We start from the raw sequence: 13,962 nt of genomic DNA on the forward strand, positions 1-13,962 counted from the left end.
CCAACTCCTTGCTCCATGCTCACCTTCAGCTGCTTTTTTCAATAGCGCCAAGAAAAGCTGCAGTGAAGACAGAGAAACCAGAGAAGCATGAAGGAGAGAAAAAGATGAGTGCAGAGAGGAAGACTTCAGCGGAAGAGAGCGAAGACACGAAAGGGTAAGGCAAAGTACAACAGGAAGTTACAGACAGCTCAGGCGTGATAGGCCGGATGCCTCACCTGCCTGTTTGTATTCTCATCTGCATGTCTGTCTTTACTGTCCAAGTCTGAACTCGTCCACATGTAGTGCTGCTGACCTCTGACCCCTTTGGTAAAGTACATGCATGCTTGTGGCAGAGTGAGATGAAGTAGGCCTGCTATTGACACATTTTCATTATTGATTACCCGATTATACTTGGTTGATTGATGATTACTTGCACCAGGAAGGTTGTGTTTTTGATCCAGTTTGTTTGTCTCTGCCTTTTACATTAATCTTTTACATTGTGTTAACTTTTAATCAGCCTTTCTGCCTGGCCATAACATAAGACTTCTATGCTCACACTGAACGTTAACGCTGAACCCGATTGGTTTTGTCTATTGACAATTCCTGTAAAGTTGAATTCTAGCAAGATGGCGGCATATACATTTTTTTTTGTTGACAAAAACGAGAAAGGCAGCATTACTTTACACAATTCTACTTAAGGAAAGCAAGAAGGAGAAAAAAAAAGACTTGAGCCGTAGGTGGCTGGCTGCAGATAGTGTTGTCTGTGCTGTGATATAAATAAAACTTAATTTCACTGCAAAACAGACAGTCTCAGGCAAGACAGTAGTTTTAGCCACGTGTAAAATTGTACTCCAATAATATTAAAATAGTCAGATGGTCAATTACGTATTGCGACCCCCTCTCAAACTGAGTATTAAACGACAGCCAATCTAACGGAAATTCAGCCTGATTCTAAAATAGTTCAACCACTAAACCAATACAGGTTTAAAATCGGTCTTAATCCGTATAGTGTCTGTAAACCGTTTATCGGGGTATGTCAGAAACCTATCAACAAATTTCTGTTCAGTTTCGTTTAAAGGTAGGCCATTATGCCAAAGAACAACTGATCATTTTTCATTGGAAATCTGAATTCAGGAAGTCTTTCTGAACACTTTGTTTTTTTGACCATTTGTCATATTTTCTGCTGTTATTTCAATGGGAAAAAAATTTGCCCCATATCAAATGATTGTCTTTCAATGTCTGTATTTGGATGTAGATCTGGATACAGATGCAAATCAAATTCTTAACACTTTTTGTCATTAAAAAAGGAAGATTAGTAGCCTCAACTAAGGTATGCACTCTCTAGAGCTTTAAGCCAATCAGTTGCTTTATTCATTATTGTTCTCACTATACCTTCACATTATGTGAGTCTGTCTTACGTAAAGCAGTGCTTTTATTACATATAAATAAACCAGTAGCAGCAGCAGTAACAGCAGCAGGGTATTACTGCTTTGTCATTTTGAGGTCATGTTAACTATTCCAGCCACAAACTATTATTAGCTCTAGAAGTGAGGAAATGCATTTTTCATCAACGATTTCATTTTTATCACTGCCTTGTGTGCGACAGTGTAGGAATGATAGACATTGCATACAAAAGAAAGCTCACAGCTATACTATCTCTCCTCGTAATGAATTCACTGATATTTTGTATGACTAGTTTTTTGCACCTTGTGTGAGGGAAAAGAAAAACTTGCAACTTTTTAACCATTCTAATCAGTGTTTTTTGCAAGAATAAATTTATTATATAACATTGCTCACGTGGGAAACGCTCTTCTATTAAATATGTTGAACTTTTTCTTAATAAGTACTGGTATTTTTCTTTCGAGATGAACTTTGCGGTAGTTCAACTTTTTCCAGTGTGAAGTAACCAGTGAAGCTCAAAATATCTTCCAAAACACTCATTACATTTCAAAGTATCTCATTGTTATGATAGTAGTGTGCATGACTTTCTGTCTACAAAGAGATGTGAGTTGGCTTCAGTAACTGTAACAGCTGCCACCATCATTTAGTTAGACTCTTAATTTGCTCATTTTCTCGATGTGTTCTTCCTCAGTAAGTCAACGTCAGGACAAACGGACTACGATCCATCCAGGGCCAACTACCATCCTGTGGACCACGCCTGCTGGAAGCAGGGCCAAAAGTAAGTCCAGCCCACTTTTACGCAGCCTACTAACCTCCTATCTCAACAACCTTCTGCAGAAATGGGAACCCAAAGTCTCTTTTCCTAACCTATGGTCCTCAGTGGCTGTTTTTGCAATATCGTGGACTTTGATAGATTCAGGGAGTATGTGAGGATGTTAAGATGAGGTTACTTTACTGGAATGTTACATATGTATTTTATTACTTATTTTTGGGGCTGCCAATAACAATGAATCTCGATTAATCTGGAACGTTTGGCCTTTTTCATCAAGTTATCAAAATAGTTGCTAGTTAATTTTCTTTCCATTGAGTAATCAGTTAATCAACTAATTGTTTCATCTCTGCTTATTTTGCATAATGTTGCTGTTTGCCAAAAACGCACTGCCATCGAAATACACATTTTTTTGGATAATAGAAATAAAAATTTGTTTTAGCCTGACAATATGTTTTGAAAGAATTTCATTAGCAATAGCGGTTATTTTATTTCCTCCTGTACAGAAGAATGTGATCCTAATGTAGATACAGAAATCATCAGACCATTATGCCAACAGGATGTCCCGTGATTGATTACCAATTTATCTGATTGCAGCGTTTGTGTGGACAGTCAAATGAAAGCAAAAATGCTCATAACTAATATATCCTGAAACAGTCACCAAGATTTGAGATAAAAAGTTGTCAAAGCAACAGTGATGACAATCGACAATCGTATTGTATTGTTCATTTTTCTCACCACTAAGCCAAACTACAGTGGAAACCAGCCTGTTTTTCTCTGTGTAACCTTCCAGAGTCATACTGTACATTAAGAAGCTCAGAGGAAATACAATTTTTAGACCAGGGAAGTGCTCTGACTTGGTAATGGAAAGTCATCATCAAGGCAATGGTACAAGCCATGCTGCTTACACTCAACAACTGTGCACAGTCATGTTCTGTGTGTGTTTTTAACCTGCTTTGAGTACCAGATGTGTGGAGTTTAATGCTTCTGGACAGTTGAAGCTACATGTCAGTCACAAAAAGTCACTGAATTGACTTTTGAATTCTTCTCTGAAATTGAATAAACATTTTGGCTCTCAGATTTTCTTATATTGCAAACATCTGCTACTCCAAAGAGATATAGAAATAAATCTAATAACTATCAGCATTTGATTTATTTCTAAGACTGTAGTGTTCTGAATATTTAAAATGTATTCAAATCCCATGATTCACCTTAGCAAAGCGCTTTGGGGCTTTGAGGCTTTTGTCCTAAAGAAGACAAACTCTTCTGCTGTTTGTCGTCTCCTCTCCCCCCTATGGACCATAATAGATTTATTTATTTTATTTTTTTTTACATATGAAACGTCATTGTAAGGACACAGTTTTCCCACCGTGGCAGCTCCGACCTTTGTCCTCCCCGCTGTTGCTTTCATGGAGTTTTGATAACCCAGAATCAGAGCTCATTCTACTGTTGCACTAATTGCTTGTTGCTCTGAACAGCTAAGTCAGCTAAAAGCTGTGAATGTAAAAATCTGTCAGTGTGGATGCTTTGCCTGCTAACTACATGTTCATCACTCTCCAGAGTGCCGTACTTGGCTGTGGCTCGCACCTTTGAGAAGATTGAAGAGGACTCTGGCAGGTAAGAGCTGCATATAGAGGAAAATGTGTTTTTGTTTTTAATTCCCGAATGAGGTAAACACCATTTGGGGAAAAAGTGATCGCTACTCTGTTCAAAGGATATAGTATAAGCATTTTTACAAAATTACCACTCAAGCTTCCTGCTGGGAATTTCTGGAATATAATTAGAGAAGTGTGTTCCAGCCAGGGAAAGTAAGGAAATTGGATTAATTTTCTGGGGAGGGCAGGGAACATGAAGACATTTTACAATTAGGTCACTTTCTAGGAATGCTCAAGAATGTATTTTAACAACTTTCTTCACACTTGGGTTTCATTTAATGGTGGTTTTCAGCTTTTATTTTCTGCAACTTTCTTGTAAACTTGGCTGATGACTTATTTTACAACTCTTGAGCTAAAAAATGACTGGAAAACAACAGGGAATACAGCTTTTGGTGAAGGAAATGCATGTGGTTCTTAGCTTTAGGAATCCACATCACGCATTTTAAAGGATGATTCGTAGCTTAAGTCTCTTGCCAGCAAATTGAAAACACCTTTACAGACTTGCTTTTTATCTTTTGAGGATATTGAATGACAAATGTCCCGCTGATGACTTGTATATTTCCCATCCACTGCAATTGATGTATAGTGTTTCATAAATGAACTGTGCATCTGCCCCCCCCAGCTTCCTTTTCCGATTAAAACCTCCAGACAAATCTCATTTCCCGCCTCCCAGAATTTACAGGATGGTTTTAAAATTCATTTAACTCGTCTTCCTTGTCTCAAAGCAATCCCGTTGTCATTTCCTAGACTAAGAAACATTGAGACGCTGTCGAACCTGTTTCGCTCCGTGCTGCTCCTCTCTCCAGGTAAATGGTATTTTATCTCTCCCATAATGCATGCTGATGTAGCTACACAGGCAGCTGGCTGCCAGCCACTCTATCAAGGAGATGATTATGAAGCCAGGTTGCACATATAAGTGGGAGGATGAGTCAGTTCATTGATGTGTGTGTGTGTGTGTGTGCGCGCGTTTGTTGGTGTGTATGAGCATGTACCTGTGGGATTCCGATAATGTGTATGTGTCTGAGCCACATTTATTTTTATTTATTTATTTATTTTTTGGCTGGTGTTGACTGGGAGTGTATGTGGCCATGTTTTTGTCTGAGTGTGTCTTGTGTGTTTGGTGGTCTTGAGAGTTTGTGTCTGCATGTCCATGTTTTTGTGTGTGTGGGTGGGGGTGGGGGTGTGTGTGTTTCCATTTGTGTGTATGTGCTTCTCTTTGTAGGCCTGTACTTTTGTGTCTGTGGTTTTCTGTTTGCGTCTGTGCATGCTTATGCGTTCTGTGTAATAAAGTGTGTGTGTGTGTTGTATTTCCAGATGACCTGCTGTGCTGTGTGTACCTGTGTTTGAACCAGCTGGGTCCTGCCCACCTGGGGATGGAGCTTGGCGTTGGAGAAACGGTGCTGATGAAAGCTGTTGCTCAAGCAACTGGTAATAGGCACACACACACACACACACACACACACACACACACACACACAAACATAACCATAACCATTCTGTTGCACCCAAACACTTGTGCAAACCCAATGCTTGTGCATTCCCAGCCTAACTAATGCCACCCATCTTTGCTCATCAGCCTGCGAGGCGGCTGCTATTTACCATCTCGCTCTTGTTTCCAGGGCGACAATTGGACAAAATCAAGGCAGAGGCGCAGGAGAAAGGAGATTTAGGCCTTGTGGCCGAGAGTTCCCGTAGCAACCAGCGCATGATGTTCCAACCGGCCAGTCTGACAGCAGGGGGCGTGTTCAGGAAATTGAAGGAAATCGCCAGTATGAGTGGGAACTCGGTGAGCCACGGAATAACATTTTCATTAGGGGAAAGCAGTCTTGGGCAAATATTGTTTTCACTCGATTTGCCTCTCAGTATTGGGTCAGGGAGGGAGAAGAAAGAAAATGTTAATGTGATTGTTTATCAAACAAGGAATTATTAGTTTATTTGTCTACTTAAGATAGAAGAGGGTCATTTTTCAGCCTTTGAATAAGTTGTCACCTGGCTGGAATCTCTCAAGCAATTAGTTCCTTTTTCATCCCCGTTGCTGCTGGGTCTTTCTTTTTTTTTTTTTCTTCTTCTTTTTTTTAACACTCTGGATTTAACATGTAGTTTGTGCTCGCTGGTGACCTCGGTCTTTTTGCATTCTGTCTCTTCTCGCTCTTCTTCTGTGAATCTCAATTTCCTCCCGGCTGCCTCAGGCCATGAATAAGAAAATCGACATCATCAAAGGCCTCTTTGTGGCATGCCGCTTTTCCGAGGCCCGCTACATAGTCAGGTAAAATAACTCTGCTGCGTGTGTGACCACAGGCACACACACACACACACACACACACACACACACACACACACACACAACTGCATGTATATAGACACACAGATGTTGTTATATAGTTGTTTTCATGGGCAGCAGGTGTATACTGGCTTCCACACTGACAGCTGTTGGTTTTGTGGTTTTGACTGACAGGTCCCTGGCTGGGAAGCTGAGGATAGGCCTGGCTGAGCAGAGTGTCCTATCAGCTCTAAGCCAGGCTGTGTGCCTGACTCCCCCTGGACAAGGTAATCTTGAATTTTATAGGATAGGTTTGCAATTTTTCAAGTCTATCTTATAACAATAGTCAGGTGAACATGTGTACATTGGACCAATTTTTGCTTGCTGTAATCATTCCTTCTGTTCATATTGGCCATTGAAAGATCTCCTCCTTAACCTTAGCATGAAATGCTTCTATACTTGTGGTATGATGGAAATAAAAAGCCAATTAGGAGGTCACACTTAAGGAGAGAAAGGTTGGAGGACATCAGAGGGAAAACCAGAAAACATTTTCTCCATAAAATATGATCCATGAGAGATTTAAATATGTCGGACAGATTTTGCCAGTAAATAAAATAAGTAATAATAAGTAATTATCGGATAACGGAAGCCCTGATCTTCTCACCGATATGTTGCTAAATTCATCACTTTCTGGAGGAAGTTTTGACAGCGTATTTCTCACCACCTGCTGATCCAACCTGCTCTGACCAACACCGACTACACCAAATTATATAAATTCATTCCTGGCTTATTAGTATTCGTGGCTTACTCACGACTGGAGGTATGCTTTAATAAGAGTCAATTAGACCAGAGGCTCGGTGGGGAAATTTGCATTGATCTGTGGTCTGGTCTGGAAATGTTTTTCTTAACATTTTTATTTATTTATTTAACCATTATTTAATCAGGCAGGTCAACTAAGAGTAAATTCTTTGTAGGGCTGAAGTGGATCATTACAATGAATAATTTATTGTTATAAATTTAGTATTCAGTCATATTTTGAAAATATCGTAATTATTAATGTTGAACTGGGAAACAAAATAATTAATTTGGCCTTCAGTCTTAACCATTTTAACCACAGTTGGACTGAAACTATATCTTTAGGTTGAGTTCATCCAGTATTGTAGAAAACACTGACTTTCAGCTGTACACAAGTAATTGCGCTGCTGTAAGTCTTATATATTTCATGGCCTTTGAAATACTTCAGAACTTTCATCCAACAAATGTTCAAACACTTACACAGATCTGTTTGAAATGCATTGTTTTCCCTCCATCCTTATAGGATTCCCTCCCGCTGTGATCGACGCAGGGAAGGGGATGGGCGCTGAGAGCAGGCGGGCCTGGATCGAAGAGAAGAGTCTCATTCTCAAACAGACCTACTGGTAACTGAAGCCTAAACAAACCCCCTCGTTTCACTTTGCAGTTTCTCCTCGGCACCACTACAATGTCTTATCCCCCTTAATCCCTGTCCCTCATTCTCTCTCATTCATTCTGCTTACTTTCATTTTGGATGATATTGATTATTTTCTTTTTTGTTTTTCTTCCCAAACACCCTGCCTCATCTCCCACTCACTCCCCACACTCTCCTGTCCAGCGAGATGCCCAATTACGACGTCCTGATCCCTGTTCTGTTAAAAGAGGGCATAGACCAGCTACCCAATCACTGCAAGCTCACTCCAGGTATGCAGCCAATCGGGAGGCAGTAAGGCTATAAGACCCAAAACAATGACTGGTGTGTGTTTATTGATCCGTTCAGTGGAGGTGAGTCAGTTATTTTAGTTGAGTCATTTATCACAGAAAGATAAAAGATACCACTAAACTAAGGATTAGCTCCCAATTACACTGTTGTCAAGCTATTTGTGAGAAGGAGCCTTGGCACCAAGGTGGGAAATTAATACCAGCCACCATCTGAACGCTACTAAATTGGGAAACTAAATTGGCCCTTGTTGGTCAGTTAGACAAATCCTGCAGCAATATTGGCAAGTAAACAATCGTTATTCAGAGGGCTGTTCTGTTCTAAAATGCAAGATAGTTAAAGGAGCTGGTGAATTTTTGGATAGCACCAGCCAGTTTGGACAAATTGTTACTGTCCTGTCATATCTGGCTCCGTGCTCTATAAGCTGCAATTAAAGGAATTTGTTTGGTATATTTCATGATATCACTCCTCTGCTGCTTTTGAAGCTTAACTTAGCAGTACACCCCAAGGGGATGTGAGTGAGTCAGGGAACTTTTGTATTACGGCCAAATGAGAATACAAATAAACTAGTTTCAACTGTGGTTTTGTCACAGAAACAGTTGTGGGTGTGATGCTGATGTGTCATGTGGGAATGTCTCATTGAAGCAAATTTCACAGCTTCTCGTTTTTTTGCAAACTGATCCGAGATCTGCCTCGCTCTGATAACCTGGAGGCCTGTTAGCGACAGCCACTGTCCTTCCTCCCCCCAACACGCACCAGAAAGTGGCAAATGAAGAAAACTTCTTCTGGGTTAACTCACAATTAGTTTCCCAACTTTTTAGAATTCATAAAATGCATGACTATATATTTTTTTTGTTTTGGTTGCTTTGGTGTCCCGCTGCTTTTAGCTGTTTACTTTCTCCAATTCTCTCGCCACCTTTCTCCTCCAAGGTGTACCACTGAGACCCATGTTGGCTCACCCCACCAAGGGTGTTGGCGAGGTGATGAAGAGGTTTGACGAGGCAGCGTTCACCTGCGAGTACAAATACGATGGAGAGCGTGCACAGGTGTGTGTGTTTGTGTTCGTGTTCATGTTGGTGGCAAAGTGACAAGAGTGCAACTGTTTGTTTTTCTGGCATTTGGCAGCGAACATATGCCTGCTGAATTTTGTATGCATATACCTTTCGGCTGTGTTCTTTGAGTATGAGGTATTGCTGTTCTGTGACTCTCGCTGTGTGCTCACATGCATGGTGTTTTGGTACGGTGTGTATGTGTGTCTATTCTTTTAAGATAAACAGTAGTGCTGCTTTTGCCCTGGGCCTGTGGGCAGAGCAAGCTACTTCTGCCGTTGTGGACCAGAGAGAAGGAGAAGGAGTGGTGAGAGATGGAGAGTGTTGAGGAAAGAGGCTAGAGACAGTGAACGCAAGACACATAAAAGGGAGAGGGAGACGAACACGAAGACACAACTGGAGACAGCAGTGGGGCTGAGGAAATTTAGAGAGAGAGACATAAAGCGACACAGCAAGAGAGAGATTGTAATGTAAACCCCTACAGCTGTTTTGTTAATTTTGGACAGTCATGCCAATAAAGTGCCTTTGAACTGAGCTGAATTGAGAAGAAGAGAGATGAGCAGAGAGAGAGAGATGGGGGGATGGAGACAGTTCGAGCGAGCGAGCCCCATGACGTCCTCCTCTTCCTTCTCACTCTCTTTCTCTGGTCTCACTGCAGTGGACATTACCTCCAACAGCCAGCAGAGGGATTCATGATACACCACTCAGTTAAACACTCCCTGTGTGGGTGGGTGTGTGTCTTTGTGTTCAGATTTTGTGAATAGCCATAAGAAAGTGTGTATCTATGTGAGTGGCATTTGATTAATCACAATAACTATATATTAATGGAAGTGTGCGTCCCATCTAATCAGTCAAGTAAATGATTGTGTGGGTGTATTTTTTATGAGTTTATTTATCAGAGACCATGCTCATTGATCAATAGGAAAAAAAGAACCATAAATGAGCAAAAGTTATTTGTTTTCTGTGGCCAAGTGTTAAAAACACACCTTTTTTAAAAATGGGGGAAAAAACAACATGTGTAAAGTTAATGTATACGAAGTAGGAACATAATAACAAATATTGTGAACAAGACAGTACAATACAGTATGCATTCAGCAAAAAATAAGACCATTGTAAATCATATAGAAAGAAAATATTTAAGAAAGAAAATGACATACAAGGAAAGGAATAGCTGAGGATAACAGGAGAAGACTCACTATAAGATGGCCACAACTAGTGTCATGGTTCACATTATTAGTGAGCCAAAGCTTCAGCTGGCCAGTAAAAGAACATTAAGTATTGAGTTTTTTTAATGCTGAATTTATACTTTTCAAGTTGACACCGTCTAATCTTAGACCCTCAGTTCGGATAAGGAAAAACTGTAAACCTCAGGAAGAGCAACAGAGAAGGAATCCCTCTTCCAGGATGGGCAGATATGCAATGTATACACAGAGAATACAAAAGTAACAGTAGTAAAATTACACTGTGGAGAAACAGAATGACAATATTGGGTAGATAGATTGCAAACACACAGAGAAGAAAGACTACATAGAGGGAGCGAGATATCAGCCTGGTAGTGGCTTGAATTTTTTGCCTTCTTTCTCCTGGTTTGACGACTTCTGCAATGTGTTCTGTGACCAACAGAAGCACACAGCACTCTTGTGCACAACTATAAACATGGTAAAGCAAATTTATTTAATTTCTGTAAACCTGTAACCATGTGACTGTCATCCTCTGGTCACAAGCATTATCCCAAATGAATCATGCTTGTGGGAGCGACGTCAGCCTCTGCATACACACATACTGTAGCGGTAAAACGATTAACCGAATAGTTGATTGACAGAAAATGAATTGGCAACTATTTTCACAATTGATTAGTCATTTAACAAAATTTTCAAGCAAAAATACCAAACATTTTGTGGTTTCAGCTTCTCAAACGTGAGTATTTCCTGCTTTTCTTTGTATTATGTGAAAGTGAACTGAATATCTTTGGGTTTTGAACTGTTGGTTGGACAAAACAGGAGTCCTGAAGATGTCACCTTCCCCTCTGGGAAATTATGATTGTGGAAAATTGTGACTTTCACTAGTTTGACATTTTATTGAGCAAGCAATTAATGGATTAGTCTAGAAAATAATTGTTAGTTGCAGCTTAATTATGCTGATCACCCGCACACTTACCCTCTTTTTACCTAATGGGAAGGAAAACAACAGAGCCCACCTTCACGCCCAAGTGACCCTGAATGTTTCCAGCTTCATTTTAATTCAGAAAACTTATTTACATACAGAAACAATCGTTGTTGTTGTCAGGTGGGACAGTGAAGTCCTTATTGATTACCTGTGTACCTCACATACTCATACATCCATCTTGTAGTCTGCCATGTGTCTTGGCCAAGTCTCAGCAAGAATTTATGACCTTATGATCGCCTAATCTGACACAGTAACCATCTCAAAAGACAAAACTGTTTTGTAGTGTGATCTTAACGTATTGTACACTGGTAGTGAATTTGTTTTCATGTGTCCCTTGGTTAGTTGGTTGGCAGTTGTTCTTCCTTCACTACATGCATTATTTACACATTCATCTATTAGACTTTAAGCCTGAGCTTTCACTTATATATATGAACAAAGCCCAGTTTAAAATACTCTTTTTTTCTTTTTTTTTTTGTTTCTATTTCATTTATTGTGTTTTTATTTTTCCTCACAGATTCACATTTTGGAGAGTGGTGAGGTTCGAATATTCAGCCGCAACCAGGAAGACAACACCAGCAAATACCCTGATATCATCTCTCGCATTCCCAAGGTAAAACACTTGAACACACAGAGCTCTGCAGCTCAGCCCCTGGGAGAGAGGAGAGTCGGTCTAAGCTGTGATTGTCAAATGAGCACTTTTACAGCGGTGTGGATAACAACTGCATACATTTATCTGTCTTTCATTTTGACAGTTTTTCTCATCCTATCTCTCATCTGTCTGGTTTCCATGTGCCCACTTTTCCTCTCTGCTTCCGTCTGTCTCAGTTTGAAACCCTGCTTCAAAGTTTATTGTTCCTTTGCTTGTCCTTGCTCTTCCTTGTCCTCTTGTTCCCCTTCAGTCATCAATAGCTACCACTGGCCATTTAATTTCTTTTTATTTTTTTTGAATTTAGAGAGGTTTTTACTAAGGATGGAAGTTTTAAACCAGCTTGTCATGAAACTTCATAAGTCTAATAGATGTTAAAAACACTGATCGTTTAAATAATAAATTGCAGCTGTGGGTGGGCTTGCCAAATTAGCGAGTTTCTGCTTGCGTGGGGAGAGTGAAAGAGATCACCAGTACCAGAAGCTTTGGCAGTTGGCCTGGGGTTATCTGAGCGCGCTCGCTACCTCGTCGCCCGCTGAGTGTGTTTTTCTGCTTTATTTAGGAACTGCAATGAAGTACCAATAAAGCTGTATCAGTTTCCCCTTTCCACTCTCATGTCTCATTCACTGTTTTTTAGACTTTGTTGAGTACACAGCCGCTATTGAAACGTCGGTAATACTAAAAGAAATTCCCATCTGGTCTGTACTAATCAGGGAAAGTTATTGAATCTAAGAGTTTTACTAATGGGTCCCTATGCTAGAGTTTATTAAGATGTACTTTATAACTTGAGTTTATAAGAGGTAATAGGTGCACTTCTCCTGCACTGAATTTCACTCAGTATTCTGCTTCAAAAAAAGAACTGCAGTGTGTTTGTTTCTCAAAACAAGGCAGCTCTCCATTGGCTACAAAAAAGTGAAAGAATGACCTAATTGCTTGATCATTTAGGTGAATTTTATTTCTAACTAATGGATTGACAAAATGGTTAAGGTTTAAAGCAACCTGTGTTTTTCCATTTTTTTTTACAATGCATGTAGTTTTCAAAAGGGAATACAATTGTAGGGAAACAAAGTGCTATGTTCCTATTAATCATAAAATCTGTCCAACTTTACAGAAATGATGCATCTCAGTATTGCATTTAAACATTTGCTGATTTCCATCAGTCTGCATATACACAACATCGCAGATATCAACATCAGGTTTTGAATGAATTTAAAAAAAATTATTCATCTCACTGGAAGGTATTGTTTACTGTGTCAAGGTTGTCATTAATTAACACTGATGAGACAATAGTTTGGGAATGAGGAACCTGGTGACTCTGTTTCCTCACTTTCAAAATGAATTAAAGATGAGAAGGAGAAGAAAAAGCTGCAGATGAGATGCTGCAACTGCAGGTTGAAGCCAAGCGACCAACGTGCAACTGGTCCATGTAGGTCATTTTGCTTTCATCTTTCCGCTGTGGCCTCACAGCAGGGGATAACGGCACTGACCCATGCTGTTGTGGGGCCAACCTGGGGCGTTCTTCTCCCTCAAACCAAGAAGTGTCTTGCATAAAACTGACACGTGTGTGGCGGTGCTTGCGACCAGAGAGAGAGTGCTGTTTTTTAAAAGTCTGTCAGCTCTTAGTTCTTTTGTAGCTTCTAACTGAATCCATGCAGTTTGGAGTTGTTTAGTTTAATTTCTATATTTCTTTTCATACTTACTTTTCATAGATATCATCCTTATTTGTTAGTTTACTGATTGCATGTACTGCACTAGAGCTGTATGAAATTATTAATACTGCAAACTGAACATTTCCTGCTTGATATGGAATTTTTTGGCACCATTTGGTCAGTGTACATATTGCTGGGAGGAATAGTAAAAGAAGAAACGGCCATTGTGAGATTTTAGAGATGCTCATGCGGACGTTTGTGTGAACCTGCACACCCCCAACACATCATCAAGGTGTAAAAGGCTTCTTTTTCCTTGCCTTGCTGTCCTGTGGAAAACCAATAGCTCTGTGCCAGCATGACTTGAATGGCTGTGGTTGCTCACGGCTCAGCTCTGTGCGAGTATCCCCCTCCCTCCCACTATTGAGAAACGGCATTAGGTCATGGCAGCATATGAAAAGTTTACTTTTCAGTGCTACCCACCCCTCCATCGTTCTTTCTCTCTCACACCTTCTATCTCATCATTTCACATAACATCTGCCCTCTCATGTTTCTCTCACACTGATTTTTGCTCCTTTCCTTTTCAGAACTTTAAAAGCTACATGGCTCTTTGTCTCTCACCCTCACCTTATTGCTCTCTCTGTCCACCTGCCTCTTTC

At 40.2% G+C, this 13,962-nt stretch overlaps 1 protein-coding gene across 2 annotated transcripts in view; it reads left to right on the forward strand.

Moving 5' to 3' along the window:
• The window catches only part of lig1 (ligase I, DNA, ATP-dependent), a 48,704-nt gene that overhangs the window by 10,776 nt on the left and 23,966 nt on the right, over window positions 1–13,962 (forward strand). For both annotated transcript variants that reach the window (XM_044220719.1, XM_044220720.1), the window contains 12 exons: window positions 46–154; window positions 2,072–2,158; window positions 3,710–3,766; window positions 4,552–4,610; window positions 5,119–5,232; window positions 5,424–5,590; window positions 5,994–6,070; window positions 6,260–6,351; window positions 7,383–7,482; window positions 7,695–7,780; window positions 8,727–8,842; window positions 11,526–11,621. In XM_044220719.1, the coding sequence (XP_044076654.1) occupies window positions 46–154; window positions 2,072–2,158; window positions 3,710–3,766; window positions 4,552–4,610; window positions 5,119–5,232; window positions 5,424–5,590; window positions 5,994–6,070; window positions 6,260–6,351; window positions 7,383–7,482; window positions 7,695–7,780; window positions 8,727–8,842; window positions 11,526–11,621 (1,160 nt within the window). The remainder of the gene's footprint in view (window positions 1–45; window positions 155–2,071; window positions 2,159–3,709; window positions 3,767–4,551; window positions 4,611–5,118; window positions 5,233–5,423; window positions 5,591–5,993; window positions 6,071–6,259; window positions 6,352–7,382; window positions 7,483–7,694; window positions 7,781–8,726; window positions 8,843–11,525; window positions 11,622–13,962) is intronic.

The sequence above is a fragment of the Siniperca chuatsi genome, linkage group LG13, assembly GCF_020085105.1.
Source record: "Siniperca chuatsi isolate FFG_IHB_CAS linkage group LG13, ASM2008510v1, whole genome shotgun sequence".
Lineage (NCBI taxonomy): Eukaryota > Metazoa > Chordata > Actinopteri > Centrarchiformes > Sinipercidae > Siniperca > Siniperca chuatsi.